General features: G+C 38.8%; 4 protein-coding genes and 1 pseudogene across 4 annotated transcripts; 2 read left to right on the top strand and 3 right to left on the bottom strand.

The window, feature by feature from the left end:
• Positions 1 to 1,516: 1,516 nt before the first annotated feature.
• LOC106309827 (adenylate isopentenyltransferase 3, chloroplastic-like) lies at positions 1,517 to 2,879 on the top strand. Its single transcript, XM_013746963.1, has one exon. It carries the CDS (start codon positions 1,617 to 1,619, stop codon positions 2,613 to 2,615), a length of 999 nt encoding a protein of 332 aa, XP_013602417.1. The 5' UTR covers positions 1,517 to 1,616; the 3' UTR covers positions 2,616 to 2,879.
• A 3,990-nt stretch (positions 2,880 to 6,869) lies between these two features.
• Positions 6,870 to 9,631, top strand: LOC106309239. Its single transcript, XM_013746291.1, has 5 exons — positions 6,870 to 6,954; positions 7,711 to 8,330; positions 8,412 to 8,561; positions 8,651 to 9,460; positions 9,548 to 9,631. The coding sequence occupies exons 1-5, from the start codon at positions 6,870 to 6,872 to the stop codon at positions 9,629 to 9,631; spliced, it is 1,749 nt and encodes a 582-aa protein (XP_013601745.1).
• An 842-nt stretch (positions 9,632 to 10,473) lies between these two features.
• LOC106311319 (uncharacterized protein At1g43920, Chloroplastic-like) lies at positions 10,474 to 11,234 on the bottom strand. Its single transcript, XM_013748519.1, has 3 exons — positions 11,142 to 11,234; positions 10,901 to 11,049; positions 10,474 to 10,803 (listed from the first exon to the last, which is right to left on the bottom strand). The coding sequence occupies exons 1-3, from the start codon at positions 11,179 to 11,181 to the stop codon at positions 10,612 to 10,614; spliced, it is 381 nt and encodes a 126-aa protein (XP_013603973.1). The 5' UTR covers positions 11,182 to 11,234; the 3' UTR covers positions 10,474 to 10,611.
• A 585-nt stretch (positions 11,235 to 11,819) lies between these two features.
• Positions 11,820 to 15,774, bottom strand: LOC106310279. The gene is made up of 8 exons (XM_013747518.1): positions 14,692 to 15,774; positions 13,947 to 14,615; positions 13,773 to 13,862; positions 13,581 to 13,703; positions 13,290 to 13,418; positions 12,858 to 13,195; positions 12,674 to 12,755; positions 11,820 to 12,593 (listed from the first exon to the last, which is right to left on the bottom strand). Exons 1-8 carry the CDS (start codon positions 15,583 to 15,585, stop codon positions 11,862 to 11,864), a joined length of 3,057 nt encoding a protein of 1,018 aa, XP_013602972.1. The 5' UTR covers positions 15,586 to 15,774; the 3' UTR covers positions 11,820 to 11,861.
• Positions 15,775 to 17,837: 2,063 nt separating this feature from the next.
• On the bottom strand, positions 17,838 to 19,701 carry LOC106309238 (annotated as a pseudogene).
• Position 19,702: the final 1 nt, after the last annotated feature.

Here is a 19,702-nt window from a genome sequence, read left to right as displayed (position 1 = left end):
AAGCTCGCTTTGGCATTGTTAAAAATCCAGCGAGGAGTTGGGATAAAGTCAAAATTGGGAAGATTATGAGAGCATGTATCATACTCCATAATATGATCGTCGAAAACGAAAGAGACGGTTACACTCAATTTGATGTTCGAGGGTTCCAACAAGGAGAAGACCAAGGAAGTTCACATGTTGATCTCACATATTCTACAGATATCCCTTCAAATATCACAAATATGATGGGTGTTCGAACAAGAATTCGTGATACACAAAAGCATCAACAACTGAAAGATGATTTGGTTGAACACATATGGCGTAGATTTGGAGGTGGTGAAGACAACAATTGATCTCTGATGCTTATTTCAAATAATTCTCGTTCATTTTAATAATCTTTGTTTTCATGTTTTTAATTTAAAATCTATGTTTAATATGTTGTCTTTTATTTACTAATAAATATAAGTTTTTAAATAAATATTCAATATTATTTAATTTTCAAGAACTCCAAAGCAAGAGACTTGCAATGCAGACATTAAAATCTCAAGGTTCTTGACAAAGTTTCTTTAACACCTTTATGTTTTAAATATTATTAATTTTATCTCAAGAGATCCTTAATGGAGTTATAGGATAAAGATGCTCTAAAGAGACGTTGCCTAGGTCTTGGCCATTGCAGGTCGACAAACAATTTTGCCTCTCCGTTTCATTAATGGGCGGTCCAACAGAATCTTTATTTTGTTCAACAAAAATAGAAAGACTTATATCAGAATATCAAAATTTAATCTTAGAATCACACCTGCATGACTTTTTAAATGATTTATTTATATATATAAATTCAAGGCATATTGAATATATATATACATATAATGCTTACTATACCGATTATGATTATTTAGTGTATGTTTTAGTTTAAGTTGATGTTTAGTGCGTAATGTAATTTAATCTATACTATTAAAATAGAAGTGATGACTTATTTCATGTGTAATTTTTTTATTTAGACCATCCTCGAAAAAATTATTATGTAACACTAAATTATATTAATTTATTGATATATTGTATTGCATAATCTAAAATATTTTACTATTAAAAAAACCGCACAGTCTGATCTAGTTCTAAGTTAAATTTATTTCAAGCAAAATTGTGTACAAAGGACAAAGCCAGAGCTTATACAACCCAATTTTAATAACAAAAACTTACACTCAACTCAAATAATATATAGAATATCTAGAAACGGAAATGCTTCTGATCATAATTAACTTTCCACACACACAAAAAAGGATCTTAACTTCACATCAAACGTAATAGAAGTTTAACTTTGATTGACACATTATCAAAATATATCATCATCACTGCACGCGCATCAAATGTTTGGCTAGGCTAAAACAAATAGAGGAGAATAAAGTAAAAGATAAAAAAAGAATAGGTTTTGACCAATTAAAAAAAGCGAGCCCAACTTGTAATAGATCATTCGTCCAGACTTTAATTTTCCTCAAGTCTGTGACCCTTATAAATATGAAATCATATGCCTCATGCAAAGTCACCTGAACATCGATACAAGCGTCGACCAAACATATCTAAATATATATAAAACACCTGAAGTCTCAAGTTTATATTTGTAAAGTTATCTACATATCATCATGATCATGAAGATATCTATGGCAATGTGCAAACAGTCATTGCCTCCTTCGACAACTTTAGACTTCTCTCCCGCGAGATTTGGTCCCAATATGCTAACTCTAAACCCATACGTCCCAAAGGAAAAAGTCGTGGTCATAATGGGCGCTACCGGAACAGGCAAGTCACGACTTTCCGTCGATCTAGCCACACGTTTTCAAGCAGAGATCATAAACTCTGACAAGATCCAAGTTCACCAAGGTCTCGATATTGTCACTAACAAGATCACGACCGAAGAGAGATGTGGGGTACCGCACCATCTCCTCAGTGTTTTGCCGCCTCAAGCCGACTTAACCGCCGCTAACTTCTGCCACATGGCAAATCTCTCTGTTGAATCTGTTCTTAACCGTGGAAAGCTTCCAATCATCGTTGGAGGTTCCAACTCTTACGTTGAGGCTCTAGTCGACGACGACGACTACAAATTTAGGTCAAAGTACGACTGTTGCTTCCTGTGGGTCGACGTGGCACTACCCGTTTTGAACCGGTTTGTGTCTGAGAGAGTTGATAAGATGGTGCAAAATGGAATGGTTGAAGAAGCTAGAAACTTTTTTGACTATTCGAATTCTGATTACTCGAGAGGAATAAAGAAAGCAATCGGAGTTCCGGAGTTCGACATATTTTTCAGGAACGAACCGTTCTTGAGTGTGGGAGACAGAGAAGCACTGTTGAATAAAGTGGTCGATGAAATAAAGAGTAATACTTTTAAGTTAGCTTGCAGACAGAGAGAGAAGATCGAACGGTTGAGAAAGATCAAGAAGTGGTGCATTCAGAGATTGGACGCGACTCCGGTTATCACAAGGCGCAGATCAAAGGTGGATGCTGACGTGGCGTGGGAGAGGCTGGTGGCTAGACCGAGCACCGAAGCTGTTTCACGGTTCTTGCTCGATATTGACAGCCGTCGAATGTTTGTGGATGCATCAACCGCAGCGGTCAGGGAACGCGAGATGTCTCTAGTGGCGTAATCAGCTGGAAAATGGTGATTAAGAAATGTTCTGATGGCATGGCAATGATCAGAAATGTTCAAGACTACTACCACGAGTGGGGAAAATATTTAAAAAAAAATATGCTAGAAAATAAAGTTATATCCACGGCTCTACATATATTATATATTATACGCATCATATATAGTACTGTTAGATACTGAAATTTTGGCATAACGGTTATTCAGTATTATCTTCTACTTTTTTGGACGCAAATGAGACTGTAAGAGGAATGCTATACTTCGAAATGAGACCTTTTCTTTTTGGTAAATGTTAATTTTATATTAAATTTTCAAATTTATGATAATGAAAAATTGTAGCAAAATGCATAAATTAAACTAGATAACAGAGACAACGACGAAATGAATTGGATCCAAAACAATAGTGGAAAACAACCCACAATCCAGCTAAGCCAAGAAACCGGCTCGGGTCAAAGAACCCGGCATTGATCAAGGACGAGAGCCAAATAACACGAACTATTGAGAAACAAGGTGTTCTCAGACTTTGAAACAACAGTTCTTGTAGCTTCCAACAACCTTACCCAATCATGATCTAGACCGAAAATTCAAGCACGACCAACCCAAACACTCCTCAGAGGTAACTTTGGAAATGAGACTTGCCTTTGTATAACTATGTGATTTAAATATGACAACGTCTAAGCTGAATGGGGCACTGAAGTTGGCAACTTATATATTTTTGGCACTGAAATTGACAACTTAGATCATGATTAACCCCGACCTCTTATTTGAGGTTTTTAACTCATGATTTGATATTTTTTTTTACACTTTTTGGATAAGAACCGTATCTTAGCCGAAGATAAGAACCCCAGTTAAGAGACCGGGGTTAATCATGGTCTATATATTGTAAATAGTTATACAGTGATTCAGTGATTTCTTCTCTAAATGTAATTGTTTGATCCAGACACCTAGTATATAGGTCAGATATATAATCCTGAATTATTATCTGAATTAATAATTAACCAAATTTCAGTTGCCGTTATTTAAAATGAGATTACGAAAGAAATGGTACACGTGAAATGAATCGTAACGAGTTGATTAGTACGTAGTGTGAAAATATTTCATATATTTGAGCTAGGAAAATGATCAGATTAAATGTTCTAAACTATTAACCACTCAAATCAAATGACATGATGAAGAAGATAGTTTTAAAGCAGCTTTTTTTTTTGCGTGTGGGGAATCCTTCGAAATTGTTGTTAACCAGTTTGAGTCGGGACATAAGTAAAACAAAGACACAAATAAAGTGTGAAGATAAATTTCTAAATGGGTTAATGCGTTAGATGTTACCAAAATGAAATGACCGTACAGTAAGAGACCGTACAGCCGTTGACAATTTTTGTTGCATTATTCGATTCAAAGTGGGTTAATGCGTTCTTACTTGGAACCCATCCATTATTATTATTCTCTAGATGCTCCTGGGCCCCACTCCGTCATTATTCATCTTTTTTTGGCAAATCCGTCAATATACTCATTTACCATGGGTAATTTTTTATAGAGTGAATTGGGCCAAAATCCCATAAGAAGTTACAAATTAGGGGAATGCAGAAGGAAACAAAATTGTGGGCTTTAGAAAACATCCATGAGATGAGAAATGTCGATAGTATCCTTATGCCTAATAAGAAAGAGAATGACGACGTAACCGGTTACATCGGGTCATCAGGTTAATCGAATTATATAAATAAAGAAAGAGTAAATAGGTAAAAGGTGTAATGATTAACCTAGTATTTATCCCGCCGTTACTTTAGGTTAGGGCGGCTATAAACGAGCGTGGCCAATGAGCTGCGTCGTTGCATTGTCACGACGTCTCCATGTTGAGGAAGATCGGTGCAAAAGATCTTGTGTCGGCATGCGAGAAGTTTGTGAGGGGGAGTCGAACCGAAACTTCTTGTGGGGATCCTCTATAAAAGGAAGACAGCCGAGAGCTGCTGCAATAAACACTCAGAGATTCAGCGACAAAACTCAAGGTATTTATTACCGACATTCTTAAATAATAGAATGTTCTTCACAATGCATTTACTTCCTTTCACTGATCTGATGTTGTTGTGTCGTGTCTTAATACTAAATCATTGTTATCACCTGACATTAATGGCTTGCATGCAATCACATATATATCATTACTCGCATTTAATTGTTTTAGCCGATCCAAACTTATTTTGTTTGTTATTTTTTGTCTCTGATTACAAGGATGGTTCGTTGTGTGCGTCTTTGGAGGGGGGAATGGAAGATGAGTGTTGATCAAGAGTGGGATTTCATGACGGACCCAGAAGATTACGGTTATAGGGTGTTGGTGAGTAAAAGTGCAAGCTTTGAGGTGGTAAACCAACTCGTGCGCCGCCGTTACAGTCTCGGACCGCGAACTCCGGCTGCTCGTCCCACATGGGAACAAAACACCTCCATTGACGATCAATGACACTGCTCAACTCTCTATGGTGCTGAATGTGAGGACTTGGTTGGACGAGCTTGCTCTCCTTGTCACCATAGGAGCAAAAGGGGTAGCGGAGTATCAATTTCTGTGTCGGACAAATTTTACTATTGGAGCTACTTCGTATGTGTTTGACGAGTGCGCAACGGATAACTCGAGAGCCGCTTATGAAAGTAAGTGTGTTAATAAAGGATACATTTGGTTTTTTTTCCGGTTTTGTACTGTGTTTGGTGTTTAAGTAGACGAATAATGAAAACTATGCAGGTCTTGTGTTTGGAGATCGTGGAGCCCAGACGGAGAGGGTTATGAATGCCATATTCCCCGAGGAAGGAATGCTCCTTTTTCACAGAGTTTCATTAGAAATGTCTTTCGCTGACAACTTTCTGGTGAACCGGAACCGTAGAACCCCACCACCGAGGGAGATAATAGAGCTGGATGACGATGATGATGAGATGGGTGATGGAACTCAACCAACTGTGCGAACAGGTAATAGGTTTGGAAATGTGTTTTTATGGTGGAAGAGTACCTGTTAGCAAGCTATGCGTATGTTTAGCACTTATTTGTTAGCCTGCCAATTGTTAAATTTTTTGTTAGCATGCTATTAGAGGTTAGTTTGTTGTATGTCTGGTAAATAAGTTTTAGCAAGCTAATCGTTTGCATGCAAGGTGACATGCTTTTAAATAATGCTATCGTCTAACATGGAAGGAGCAGAACTAATTTTCATATGTTAATGAATTTATAATCTGCTTAAAATTAAACGAATCAAACGTTGGGTCGACGAATGATAGGATATAGTTGGTATATTAGATGATTAAAGTATTTGCTTATTTCTTAGCTTGCTAAACGGTATACATGGTAACTGCAAGAGAGTCTTAAAAGTAGATAAATTTCTGTTAGCTTGCTAATCGTTGTATGTCTGTTTTGAACCTATCGTTTAGCTTGGTAGTCTTCATACCTGCATGGTACCAATCTTGCTTAGGTTGATAACATTTTACACGGAAGACGGCCACTAAAAAAAATTTTTGTACTAAAATATGTACATATGTTAACCCGCTAAAGCTAAGTTAAAATGTGGTAATAAAAAAACGAATAAAATGTAAATTATAATGCTAAGAAACTGTCTTAAGTAGGAATTGCTTTTGCCTTAGCAGGTGTGGGCGCTGCTGCAAATGCTCCGAGTGGACGTAATGCACAGGCAGAGGCGCCTCCCATTTTTTGGGATGTTGGGATGAACGTGGTTGATTACACAGCTCGCAGGGACTCACCCCTCCCTAGTGAAGCAAGAGTGGAAAATGGGATGATGTTTTGGGAAGGACTCGCTAATGAGGAGGTGGCGCTTGCAGGAGAAACGAATGTTGTTATGGAAGCAGAGAATATGAATGTGGGTGTCGAGGTTGGGGTGACCGACAACATTGCGTTGGCCAACAATGTTGTCACCCCCACTGCAGACGCTGTTCGCGTTGACGATGGAGGGGGGTCATCGACGGGGTCAACCGATCTTATCTTGACTACTGGTCGTCACCAAGTCAAGCTCCCGAATAATGTGCAAGTTGGAAATGAGGAATCTCCCATCATCCATGGACCCAGCAGAGGTGAGCAATTATATTTTTGAGCGTTAATATCTAGAAATCTTCTCATAGCATTATAACTGAAAGTAGCAGGAATAAGTTTGTTGTTAATATATGAATTTGTGGCAGAGCTGGTAGCGGCCCAGGGACTTGTATTAGATTCCACCGCTGTGGCTGGTAGTGGAAGGACTGTTTCAGATGCGACGCTACCATCTATGATGAATTAGCCATGTGCTGCGCGGTGAAAGAGGGTGGAACAAGCCGTGCTGTTAACAGAGCAACAGAAACATCTTCAGAGGGAAGTACCACTGACGGTGGGTGTTGAGTCTTTCTTGTGGTTCTTTTGGGGTTCTGTTTTCCGTTAGTCCAAATGCTTTTTGTGTTGTGTTTTATGTTGCTGAAATTATGTTGTCGGGACCGTTGGATGTAATGCTAAACTTATGTATGGGTATGTAGAGTCTGTTTCTTCCGGTTTAGATGTTTTGTTGTAAGGTCTATAATCATAACCGTTGTTGGTTTCGATGGCTGAATTTTTAATATTAGACAAACGGTAATCTCTTTCAATAGTCATGAACAAACCGTTTTAGCATGCTAATCATTTTAGAACTCGTAAAAATATTGATTACAAGTTAGCAAAGTACAAGTTAGAAGTAAGTTCGGTGGTACAAGTTAACATGTTAATCATTTAAGATGTCGACTACATTGAGTACAAGTTAGAAGTCTATAATCATAACTGTTGTTGGTGTGGATGGCTGAATTTTTAATATAAGACAATCGGTAATCTCTTTCAATAGTCATGAACAAACCTTTTTAGCATGCTAATCATTTTAGAACATTGCTGGTTAGCAAAGTAAAACATTGCTGTAGCGTATACCATTGCAGTTAGCAAAGTAAAACATTGTTGTAGCGTATAACATTGTTGTCAACATTGCTGTAGCGTATACCCAAAAAATTGATTACAAGTTAGCAAAGTAAAACATTGCTTTGGCGTATATGTTGTTCGTGTTTACCTGAAATTCGAGATTAGAGTTTTGTAGTTACTTGTGACGCTCTAACATTGTTTTATACAGAGGACATTGGAAATTATGGCAACGAAGTTGCCGTGGGAATGATGTTCAGGAATAGAGATGCATTCAAGCAACATATGGCGCTTTATGCTATAAGCAGGAAGTTCCAATACAGGAGTCGGAAGTCGGAGCCAGGGCTAATGGTTTTGGAATGTTGTGGGGACGATTGCCCATGGAGGGTGTATGCAGTGAAGCTCAAGGAGGCTGATGTTTTCGAGATAAGAAAGGTCGTGCCTGACCATTTGTGTACCGTGGATGAGCGCGGAGGCTACCAGACCCAAGCCACATCTTCGGTGATTGGAGAGCTCATGAGAAGTAAGTTCGGTGGTTCTTGCGGGGGGCCAAAGCCAAGGGAGATAAGACAGATGATGCGTGGTGACCATGATGTAGATATATCATACTGGAAGGCGTGGCATTCTAGAGATGTGGCCATTGACAAGGCGAAGGGGACTAGTCAATCATCATACAGTCAGCTGCCTGACTACCTACACCGACTTGCAGCTGCAAACTCCGGAACAATTACAGAATTGTTGACAGAACCGGTTGAAGGTGGTGCAAGCTGGTTCAAATATATGTTTGTGGCCTTTGGTGCGTCTGTTGAAGGATACGCATTTATGAGGAAAGTCGTTGTCGTTGATGGAACACACTAAGGAAAATATGCTGGTTGTTTACTAACTGCATTCGCTCAAGATGGGAACTATCAGATTTTTCCGCTTGCGTTCGCCATTGTTGACAGCGAGAACGATATGTCTTGGGAATGGTTTTTCAAACAGTTGTCTGTTTTTGTAACCGGGAGCGAGGGATTAGTGTTTGTATCTGATAGACACACCTCAATTTTCAAAGCGGTTAGCAAGGTAGAATAGAGTTTATATTCTATTTTCATTTATTTGTGTGTCTACCATTATTGCGAGTAAGGCTAACAATGTAGTTGTTGTGTCTACAGGTTTTCCCTTCAGCAGGCCACTGTATTTGTGTTGTTCATCTGAAGAGAAACATTCGTTCCAACTTCAAGGCTCGTCACTTGGAGTATCTAGTCGCCAAGGCTGCAAGGGCGTTCAGGCTGCAAGAATTTTATAGCATCTTCAATGAGATTAAGACAATGGATCCAAAATGTGCAGAGTATCTGCTAGATGTTGGGGTGGAGCATTGGGCCAGGTCGCATTTCTCAGGTAATCGTTACAATGTAATGACGAGTAATCTCGCGGAATCTTGGAATTCGGTGTTGCGTGAAGCCAGAGAATATCCGGTGATACCGTTGATTGAGTTCATTCGTGGGAAGTTGACTGCTTGGTTTGCATCTCGTCGGGAGGCGGCGGAAAAGAATAGTGGAGCACTTACACCTAAGGTCTCGGGTATTGTTACCGACAATTTTGAGCACACTGGTGGATACCTGGTTACTATGATAGCAGAGGATGAGTATGAGGTGAGGAACGAAAACGGAGCAGGTTTTCATGTTGATCTGGTCAACAAAACTTGTAGCTGCGGTGAATTCCAGATGCTTTCTATACCGTGCTCTCACGGTATAGCTTCAGCAATTAAAGGAAAGATTGGTGTTGATTCATTGGTTTCGCCTGCTTATACGATTGAGAAACTCAGGTCTGCATATGCAGGGAGCGTTTTGCCAGTGCCTGACTTCACTGGATTGTCTGATTTGGTCACTGATTTCGGTGGAATGCGGTTGTGTCCTCCTTTGACAAGGCGACCACCAGGGAGGCCGAAGAAGCAAAGGTTCTTTTCAAGGGGGGAGAAGATTGTAAGTGGAAACCGATTTGACAATGTAATGAAATGATTATCGATGCAAACATATTTTAGAAGAGCTAACTTGAAATATGTTTTACAGATGAAGCGCATGCGCAGAAGGACGGTGTGCAGCCGGTGCAAGGGTTTTGGACACAACAAAGCCACTTGCAAGGAAGCTATATAAAACGAAAGGGATGGATTGTGGAGGGGTTTTAAGGCAACAGACGAGTTGTAATGGAAAGTGGCGGAATCATGATGTGGCTTGACTAATTATCTTGTGTGATATTATGTTGGTACTTGTTCTCTTCATGAAAGGGTTGTAGGATTAAGGTTGTATTGCCATGTATGAAAAAAATAAAAAATTTCCTCCATACGTGTGTTCGTTGTAGCATGCTGCACTTTATTATTCTACTTGTTAAACCAATAGTTGCCGGGCTACGCGTATTGACAAAATGACAGACACAACTTTAACTTCCTATCATTCTTGATTTTAGTAGGCATGCTGTGTAAAACACCATTCCAAATCGTAGCAATATATTCGTATGATTTGAAAAATGAGTTTCGAGAAAGTGTAATAAACAAGTGATCTAACAATATTTATAAGAATGTATCATTATGCGTAGTTTAGTGTCGAGTTGAAGTGAATCTCGTGACTTGTGTGTACGAATACATGTTAGCAAAATAAATTGAAGACGTTTCTTGAAAGGAGTTATTCAGTTTGTTAAGTATATATGTTGGCTTGCTAACTAAGTTATATGAATGATTAGAAGAGTATTATTTGTGGACTTGCTAACAAAATTAAGAAGATGAATTTGAAAGTCAAGTACTTTGGTCAGAGCAAGTAATTTGGCAAGCTAAGCATCGTGACTCACACATAATAGTTGGAAAATGAATCTCAAATCCTTTGCTAACTAAGATCATAGTGTTGTTGTTCTGAACACACATCGTGTGACAAGTATTAATAACCGGTTTAACAAAGAGAAGAAGTTTGATAACATAACCACTATAAATTTGTAGCCTGTTAAACAATGTCTATTGTTGATCTGGGCATACAAAACAACATGATAGAACAATATTTAATTTGAAAGCAAAACATTAAACATTAGATAAGATAGAGTAGCAGGATAACCAAAATGATAAGAGAATATTAAAACAACATTAAATTCACAAAATAGTACAGCAACGATTCCTCGCTATCCCAATCATAACCATGCTATGTTCGACCTGTTTCTCCAGACCAGCGACATCAGCTTTGACCGCCGACAGCTCCGCTTCTAGATCGGAAACCAAGCACTTTAAATCCTCCACCTCTTCCACAACCCGTTCGTCAGTCCAGGTGAACAAATGGTATTTGTCCTGTGTTATATTAGCTACACATTAGTGAACCGCATCGAAAGAAGCCCACCAATCACTAAATTGAATACGCATAAGTAGATAAAATAGAGGTAATTACGCCTTCAGATCCGTTGGGACAACCGTAGAAGAGCCTCCCCGGGTTCTTTGCTGTTTCGGAAGTCTTGATAGTTGCTTCTTCACCGCAGCGGCAGAATTTCGGTAGGCCCCTCTGCTTCTCCCGTCGACGACTACCACCATTCCTGCCGCCTGAAAAGTTGAAACTACAGTTACAGTAGTCGAAGTTGATCGACTGAAAAGAGCTTCAATGTAACTAATCTACAGTAATGTATTCCAATTACCTGAAACAGTTGAAGAGCTAGGGTTCGCGGAGGTCGACATTCTTATTGGAATGTTCAAGAATTCAAGACCCGGAAATATTGACAGAATCGAGGTTGTTTACAAATAAAAGAACAAGACAAGTAGAGGGACATAACGATGCCGTTTCGGTTATAAGACATCTAAAAACGGGTTTCTGCCCTAGCATAGTCTAGGCCCAAAAAGAATTAATCGTCTGTGATGATCAGTTAGCCGGCTACACGTTTGATTGGTGAAGGCCCAAACAAACTTCAAGATTCTGACATGTCTCTACAGTTTCGTTACCCAACTAAAAATATGAACGTATTTCACATAAGATAAATTTTAAATGGAAAATTTTATTTATGTTGAGTGGATAGCGGAGTTAGATTCATAAATTGAAACGAGAAATTATTAGGGATACTTTAGCTTGCTAACAAAGTTTGAAGAGGAATTTTGGACTCAAGCCATAGAGACGGCAACGACTTTGGTTGTTTTCTTGTGTCTTCGAATTTTTTGGGGAGCTATGAATCTGTACACAAGTTTAAAGTAGAGTTGATAGTAAACTAACGGAGCACATCCAATTTGCTAAGTTCGAGCATAGTTCACTTATTGATCAAACAACGTGATATAGCAAAATAAGTAACCGGTTAGAGTGTAGTAGAAGGAAAAATCACTCAGAGAAGAAAAGAAGATATCATTCATTAATTGCAACCGATGCAACATTAGAAGAGTCCGAGATAACATAAAGACTGGAAAAGGGACAAAACAACCAAAAAGCCAAAGTCCAACGAAACAGAGTAACAAAAAAAAAAATGATGCAGAGACGAATAAACATAATCAAAGGACCCCAACGTTTTCTTCGTAGACCATCGCAGCTGTCTTTTGGACCTCGACGTCAAGCACATCGGGTGTGATGCATTTGCATAGATCAAGACCTGCAACTGCGTGTGCTTGTATAAAAAGGATTGAGGTGAAGCTGGAGTCAAAGGGTTGTGGTTCTGGGGGAGGATACGAGGTCTCTCAATGGTTAGTGCCTTTGGATTTTTCGAAAACACTTGTCTGGCCGCACGCCTGAGAAGGAAGGGAAACATTTCGGAAATGGGACGGATTTCTTTGTTGATCATCCCGTCTGTCCTGAGAGAAGTGTTGCAGTCTAACACTACAACCTTTGAAAGGGAGCAGTCGACACAGACACCTACCCAATGCTTTTTGTCGAAGTTGAAAGGGAAGTATATGCGAGTAGCTTCGGTGATAGGGCAATCGAGACAAAGGTATTGAAGCAAAGACGTTGGGAACCGATAGCTTTCTTTCTTAGCACACTTGGAGAACTTGACGAAAGTCTCTGACAGTAGGGAAACAAACTTCGTGTCCAGTAAAACAACGGTGCCGGGTTGACGCTCTTCGGATAGTGCTTCTATCAAGGATCGAGTATGATGGATGAGAACATCCATCACCTGAAAAAAAAGGTCCAATGCACAAAGAGTTGACATGAAACCCAGTGGTTACTTAAAAACGACAGAAACTGTAATAATACCTTGGCAGTTAAGTGGGAAGCTCTCGCAAGAATTGCAGACAGGTCGCTGCTGTCTAAACTTTGACCACTAACGTCGATGACACTGCAAAGAAAAAATTGGAGTTAAAACTTAAGTGTTAGCCGGATAAAAAGGTCCAGTGAATATTGAAATAAGATAGTTGTAAGTTAGAGGTGAAGAACTGACAATTCTTTTTGGAGCTTTTCTGCCAGAGCACCAGCTTTAGCCGCATAGTCAATTACCGGGCCACGATGCATAACGTTAACATGGGCCTCCCAAGCTCGGGTAAGGAATCGTTTATCGCACTGATAGTCTCCGACGAGGCTACGGGGCACAACTTTCTGTCTCTTACTTTTCCTGTTTGCTGGAAACGGTTCTTGGTCGTCATTGAGAGAAATGGATGCACCCTCTTCCAATGATTCATCAGCGTCCACCAGATCTGTTTTACTAAGATAGCGTTCTTCTTGCGTTAGTCCTAGCGAGAATGTAGGCTTTGGGAAGGCCAAATTAGACTGTGCATTATCCTTTCAATAAACAAACAACAAATGAGTGACCACGTTAATGTATTAAGAAACAAAATCAAAAATTGTTTAACAAAAACATCAATGGTATGCTAACCAAACAGGAACTCGGTTGAGGGGTGACAATGGGAGGTGGTGGGTTGCTGTCGGAAGAACTAGATGACGTTCGTTTGCCACTTTCTGCAGGACTTGAACCCGTCCCCGCGGTGGTGATGTTAGCATGTTCCTGGACAAAGTAAACGGGTTTTTAGCATGCTAAAAACTCTTTACATAACGGTAAGAAAAAAATTACGCTAGTACATGACCATGATAGCATTGCAACTCCTCGACGACCATCTAGTTATATACCTCAATAAATTAATTATCGGTGAAGAGAATGATGGTTCACCGTGAAATCCGATTGTGCAGGTTGTGTCAAGGGTGGACTGTTGATCATGTCCACCGCATCTTCAGGATCCTCTTCCTCAACCTCCCGAGCTTCTCCGTCAGCAGAGGAATAAGCGGGAGGGACCTACATCGGTGAGTGTTAGCGAGATAGTACATACTAAAATAAGAAAGGAGTGTTGCTAAAAGACCAAACCTGCTCCTCTCTCGGATTAAGATCGTTATTACCATCATTGCATTTTTCGGGGCTGCCTTCTTCGTTTAGAGAGGCATCGCCCATATTAACCTGACAACAAATATGTATGCGTAAGCCAAGTGGAACAACGATAAGGGTAAGGATGTTGATAATGACTTTTTCCTTCTAGCTTACATCTGCGGACAGTGGGGACACGTGGTCTGCAAAATGAATAGCGTCCTGTATGCTGCCACATGGATCAAAATGACCGGGCCCTACCGTTGACTTATTCCTCTTGTCAGACGCAGGTGCTATAGGAACATTAGGCGGTGCACCGGGATTGGGCTCCGTGGTTGTCTTCTCTCTGCTGAAAGTTGTCTCTGCTTGACGAGCATGCGGAGGATCAGCGTGTCTCCCAGAGGACGGGGTAGGAATCATATTACTAATGTTCCTCTGAAATGTGTCAAACATTTCTTGTATGTAAGACCGCATTTGACTTTGCGATTTCGTAAACATCTGACCAAGGTTTTTAATTTCTTCCTCCATACGACAGAGGTCCGCAGATAGACTACTTTTCAATATGGAGACAACATAATCAGGGTCGGCAGCGTCGGCACTATTAGCATTCACACTCCGCTTGGTCTTTTTACGGGTGTTGTTTTCTTTTGCGGCTTCTTCGCGCATTCGGATGACATCAGCAAGAGTCGCACCACCGAGAAAATGGGACTTCCGGAATGAGAAACCATCGTGAATACACTTCTCCATGTTTTCCACAAGTATATCCTCCTCGTCTTCAGGAATGTGGGTTCCTTCCTCGACATTGTCGAGTTCCACGCCATCAGTAATAATGGAAACAACATGCGTCTGCGTAACAGAGAAAATTTCACAAAAAAAAATGGTAACAAAAACAGGATTTAACGTTGATGTTAATGACAAATACCTTCAAAGATGAATCAATATCACGTACACGCACCGGATTGATACATTTCTTTCTCTCGGAATTATCGTCGACAAAGTCATCGTCGTCTTCACAATCACGTTCGGAACCGGAGGAACTCCCACTTTGCACGACTCGTGTAAGTGAAGGAGCTGCTTCTATCAGAACAAGTTGTATCGATAGAACAAACCCTTTAAGTGCAATTGTTTTCTGTGAGAGTGAGACTTCATCCCTCTCTTTTATACTACTAATGAGCATTTCAAACGAAACACGGCCCCACGGGTAAGCAAGAAACTGATCGATATCTTTTATCTTCTCCGCGTGTTGTTCCAAAATTTTAGGATTATGTGATGTCGGTAGAATGACGGCTGACAACAAAGCAAGCAGGGCATACTTGATCCTCGTTTCTGTATCAGCAACCGTCTTCTTCTTTAGCATGCTAATGACATAACTGACAGGGACTTCCCTCATAGAGCCAAATAGCTCTCCCCAGTAAGGCTTCTCTATTAGGTTCTTCGAGCTCTTTTTCTTTGTACGCGGCGGGTAGTTTCGACAATTGAGCCCTGTGACTAGAGCAAATTCTCTAATTGGGAATCTTACGGGTTTGCCAGCAAATATAAACCAGACTTCGTTCTTCTTGCCCACTTTCAACTTTCTTGATATAAGAAAACGGTCAAATCGACCGGAGTGCGGGGGTTTATCTGCGATTTCGACAAGCTTTCCAAACGGGGTCTCCTTAATCCTCCGGACTTCATCAGGGCCGAGTGTGTTGAGGATTTTGCGAATGCATGTGGGTTTGTGGTAAGGTGTAACCCTAACTCCCTCGGGGTCTTCCCCTAACGCAAACATTCTGGGAGGAAGTGGTAGTGGAGGAAGAGATTCATCGATGTGATCCATAGAAGGATTACTACGACCGAAGTGGAATCTAGATCTGTTTTGAAACTGTTTGGAATGAAAAGAACAGAGGATCGATGGTGGATAATATAGTAAAAAAAGACGGAGAGAATCACGGTATTCGATAACAACTACCAAATAGGGAAGTTTCGAAAAATGCAAAACTTCAACTTGCCTGACACATTAGATGCGTGTCCGTTTGGGTAATGAAATTAAAAAATATATATTACAAAGACAAGAGGTAACCGGTTACTTTACGAAGGAAGAGAAAAAGGTTAGTAACGTCAATTACACACGTTCTAGATGCTTCGAAGATGTAAAAACGGTATAGACCTAATTACCTTATAAGTTTTGTGTGTGCAGCGCAAATTCTCTTTTTTATAAAGAAAAATATATAAATATTTATTTTAAATATTATAGTCAATAACAAAATTACAAAAGAATATTAATAGGCATAACAACTTAAATATAGAAATTTACATAGAAAATTTAAAGACAGAAAAAAACTTTTACAAAACAGAGTATACTACTTCGACCGTGGCCCATTTGGCCTGGTGCGATATATTTGTGGACTGGACTGATGTTGATGTGAATACTAAAAAAATATGCATCTATGTATATGGCTTTGAAGTAGAATTTGAATATATAAAACTATGATTAACCCGGGGTTCTTAGAGTGGAGTTTTTAGCAAAAGTTAGGAAACAGTTTCTTAACTTTCACTAAGAACCCCATCCTAAGAACTCCGGGTTAATCATGCTCTAAGAACCGGTTCTTAAAGTCCTTATTTAAGAACCGGTTCTTAAAGTCTTTATTTAAGAGCCGGTTCTTAAATTTTTTAGTTAAAAGTTAAGAAACAGTTTCTTAATTTCCGTTAAGAAATCCATCCTAAAAACCTCGGGTTAATCATACTCTAAGAGCATCTTTATTCCACAACCTCATGATGGGTTTCTTATTTTTTTAATAGTATTTAAGGAATAAAGTTGATTAAGAGACTTGGTTAAGAAACTCGAACTTTTTATGTCTCCATTGCAAGTTTCTTATTTTGGGGTTCTTAAAAATAAAATAATATTAAACATTTTTTTATTAAAATTAAATTTTTTTTATTACATAAAACATAATAAAAGATAACATTTTAAACATAGACTTTTAAATAAAAACATGAAAACAAAGATTATTACAATAAACGAGAATTATTTGAAAGAAGCATAGAAGATCAGTTGTTGTCTTCATCAAATTGAGTGTATCCATCTCGTTCGTCTTCTACTATCATATTATGGAGTATGATACATGCTCTTATAATCTTCCCAATTTTGACTTTATCCCAAAACAACGCTGGATTTTTAACAATGGCAAAGCGAGCTTGCAAGACTCCAAAAGCACGCTCGACATCTTTTCGGACAGCTTATTGACGTTGAGCAAATAAAACTACTTGCGGCCCTTGTGGTATAGGACTAGTATTAGAATAGATTGGATAAAAGTTGTCCATTTCGGATAAATATCATCGGTAGTGAGAATATTGCAATCACTCATTCACACATGTGTCATGAACATCTCCTGAACCTGATCTCGAGGTTTCTAAACATTACTAACGATTTATATGGAGCAGGTTCCATGTCAGACAGCAAGATCCAGCTAGAAATTTAACGTGTAACAAACCATACGCCTAGGAAAACTTAAAAATAGTGGTGATGGTACGTAAATGACTCATGTAGTTTACTTCTTTATAAAGATTGGTAGCCAAAGTTATAAGCTAAAGACAACTAGAGTAAGAAAAGGAAACTTTATTATTTGTTCTCTTAGGCACATAATCAATATAGACAAGCGATGAGCAAAGGGCAGCCACACATACATCAGTACATAGACCAATCAGTACATAATTTCCCAGAAACACATGCATCAGTACATAAACAGAACCAGTGGCGGATCTAGAAAATAAATACAGTGGGTGCAAAATTTAACATATAATTAATTAAAACAAAAATTAATATTTTATTAAATTTGCAGTAAAAAATCCAGCAAATATGATAAAAAAACAACTTTTAAAAAACAACTCTACACTCATTCATCTTTTGAAATCTTTCTATCACTTTCTCATTTGAAACTGAGTCAAACAATTCTTTTTCGATAAAGCAAACCATAAAATCACTTAGAAAATGATCTCCAATTCGATTACGTGCAGCTGTCTTCACTAGTTTCATTGCTGAAAAACATCTTTCGACACTTGCGGTGGCAACCGGTAAAGTTAAAACTAACTTTAGAAGTCTGTAAACCAAAAGATGTGGAATATGTTTCTGAGTTTTCACCATCAAACATGAAAGATCTCCAAGATTCTCCACATTCTTAAACCTCTCATCTCTGCGTATATTATCGATGTAGATTTCAAGTTGCTGCTCTAAAGATAAAAGCTCACCATAGCTAAAATCATCTGGATAGAACTTAGCTAATCTCACCAACTTCTCCTTGTCAAACCCATGGAATGAATCAATCGGATTTAAAGAAGCCATACAAATAAGTAGATCAGTGGTTACCTCTGTAAAACGATCATTAAACTCTTGAATTTGCAAATCCAGAACTGTACAAAAGCAGTTGACCTTATAAGGATGCATATTGGTTATGTTGGTTCTCTTTCTTGGCCTCCTAGGATCAATAAAATCTTCTTCCATGATAAGAATTTCAGCATCGTGTTTCTTACAAAAAGAAGCAACCTTAGCCATAAGCAATTCCCAACCATCATCTCTAAGCTTCTGCAGTTCTCGCTTAGTGGATTCTACCAGTGACATAGCATTCAAAATATCTTGATCTTTCTGTTGCAAAGCCAATGGCAAATTTGCAGTGAACCCCAAAATCAACAACATTAGATGCAAATAGAACACACAATCAAATGTGTGAAAATATCTGAGAAGACCATATGCTTGATGTTTCTTTACGTCTTCTATGCCTTCATCCTGGATATACTCAAGAACTTTAATGATAGTAGAAAACAATTCTTCCAGCCTCAACAATGTTTTGTGATGAGAACCCCAACGAGTATTTGCAGGTCTTGATAAAGAAAACGTTCCTGATTTTGTCTTGTCCCAGTCTTAACATCACCGCTGCTGATTTCTTTTTTCTAAATCTTCACGTTGAATTTCTCGAAACATATCATGTCTCTTACAAGAAGCCCCAACAACATTCAACAATGTAGAAATCTTATCAAAAAAATCAGCAATATCAAAGTGTTTTTTTGCAACTGCCACCACGACTAGCTGAAGCTGATGAGCAAAACAATGAACATAATATGCTGAACTAGTTTCTCTAGCAACCAATGATCTCAATCCATTGAACTCACCTCTCATATTACTAGCTCCATCATAACCTTGCCCTCTCACATTTTTAAGGCTCATCCCATATCTAGCAAACAAATCATCTATAGCAGACTTTAGAGCTAGTGAAGATGTTTCTTTTACATGAACAACTCCAATAAATCTTTCTTCGATTGCTCCTCTTTTATCAACAAACCGTAAAACAACACCCATCTTCTCTTTATGAGAATCAGCAGACTCATCAACCAGCAAACCAAACACATCATGGCCTATTTCTTTTAAAATAGCTTGTCGTACTTCTTCTGCAAAGGAATGGACAATATCTTTTTGAAATCACTGGAGAAATCATATGGTTATTTCCTGGAGCATTATTCAAAATAACCTTACGTATAGCATCGTTTTGTTCTCCTGTGTATTTCACAAGCTCCAAGAAATTTCCTTTATTCACAGCCTCTTCTTTCTCAGTATGGCCACGAAAAGGTAATCCTTGTCGTAACAAGAATCTGGAAGCATTAATCGAAGCATTTAAGTGAATACGATACTCACTTTTCACCTTATCATCTTGCTTAAACAGAGCATGTACTATAGATTGGTTTTGATTCATCAAATCCTCACACATCTGAGCAGCAATAATATGAGTACTGTTGGGTGGTTTACCCATATGAGTAAGCAATCTATCTGGCTTATTCCAACTACTAAACCCTTCTTTCACAAATGCATCACTACCACCTTGTTTTCGTACCTCATCTTTAAATAAGTAGCAATATAAACAAAATGCACTTTCTTTTGATATGCTATACTCGAGCCAACTACCATA

The sequence above is a fragment of the Brassica oleracea genome, chromosome C8 (genome assembly GCF_000695525.1).
Source record: "Brassica oleracea var. oleracea cultivar TO1000 chromosome C8, BOL, whole genome shotgun sequence".
In the NCBI taxonomy this organism is placed as follows: Eukaryota; Viridiplantae; Streptophyta; class Magnoliopsida; order Brassicales; family Brassicaceae; genus Brassica; species Brassica oleracea.
This window is presented reverse-complemented; position numbering and strand designations above follow the sequence as displayed.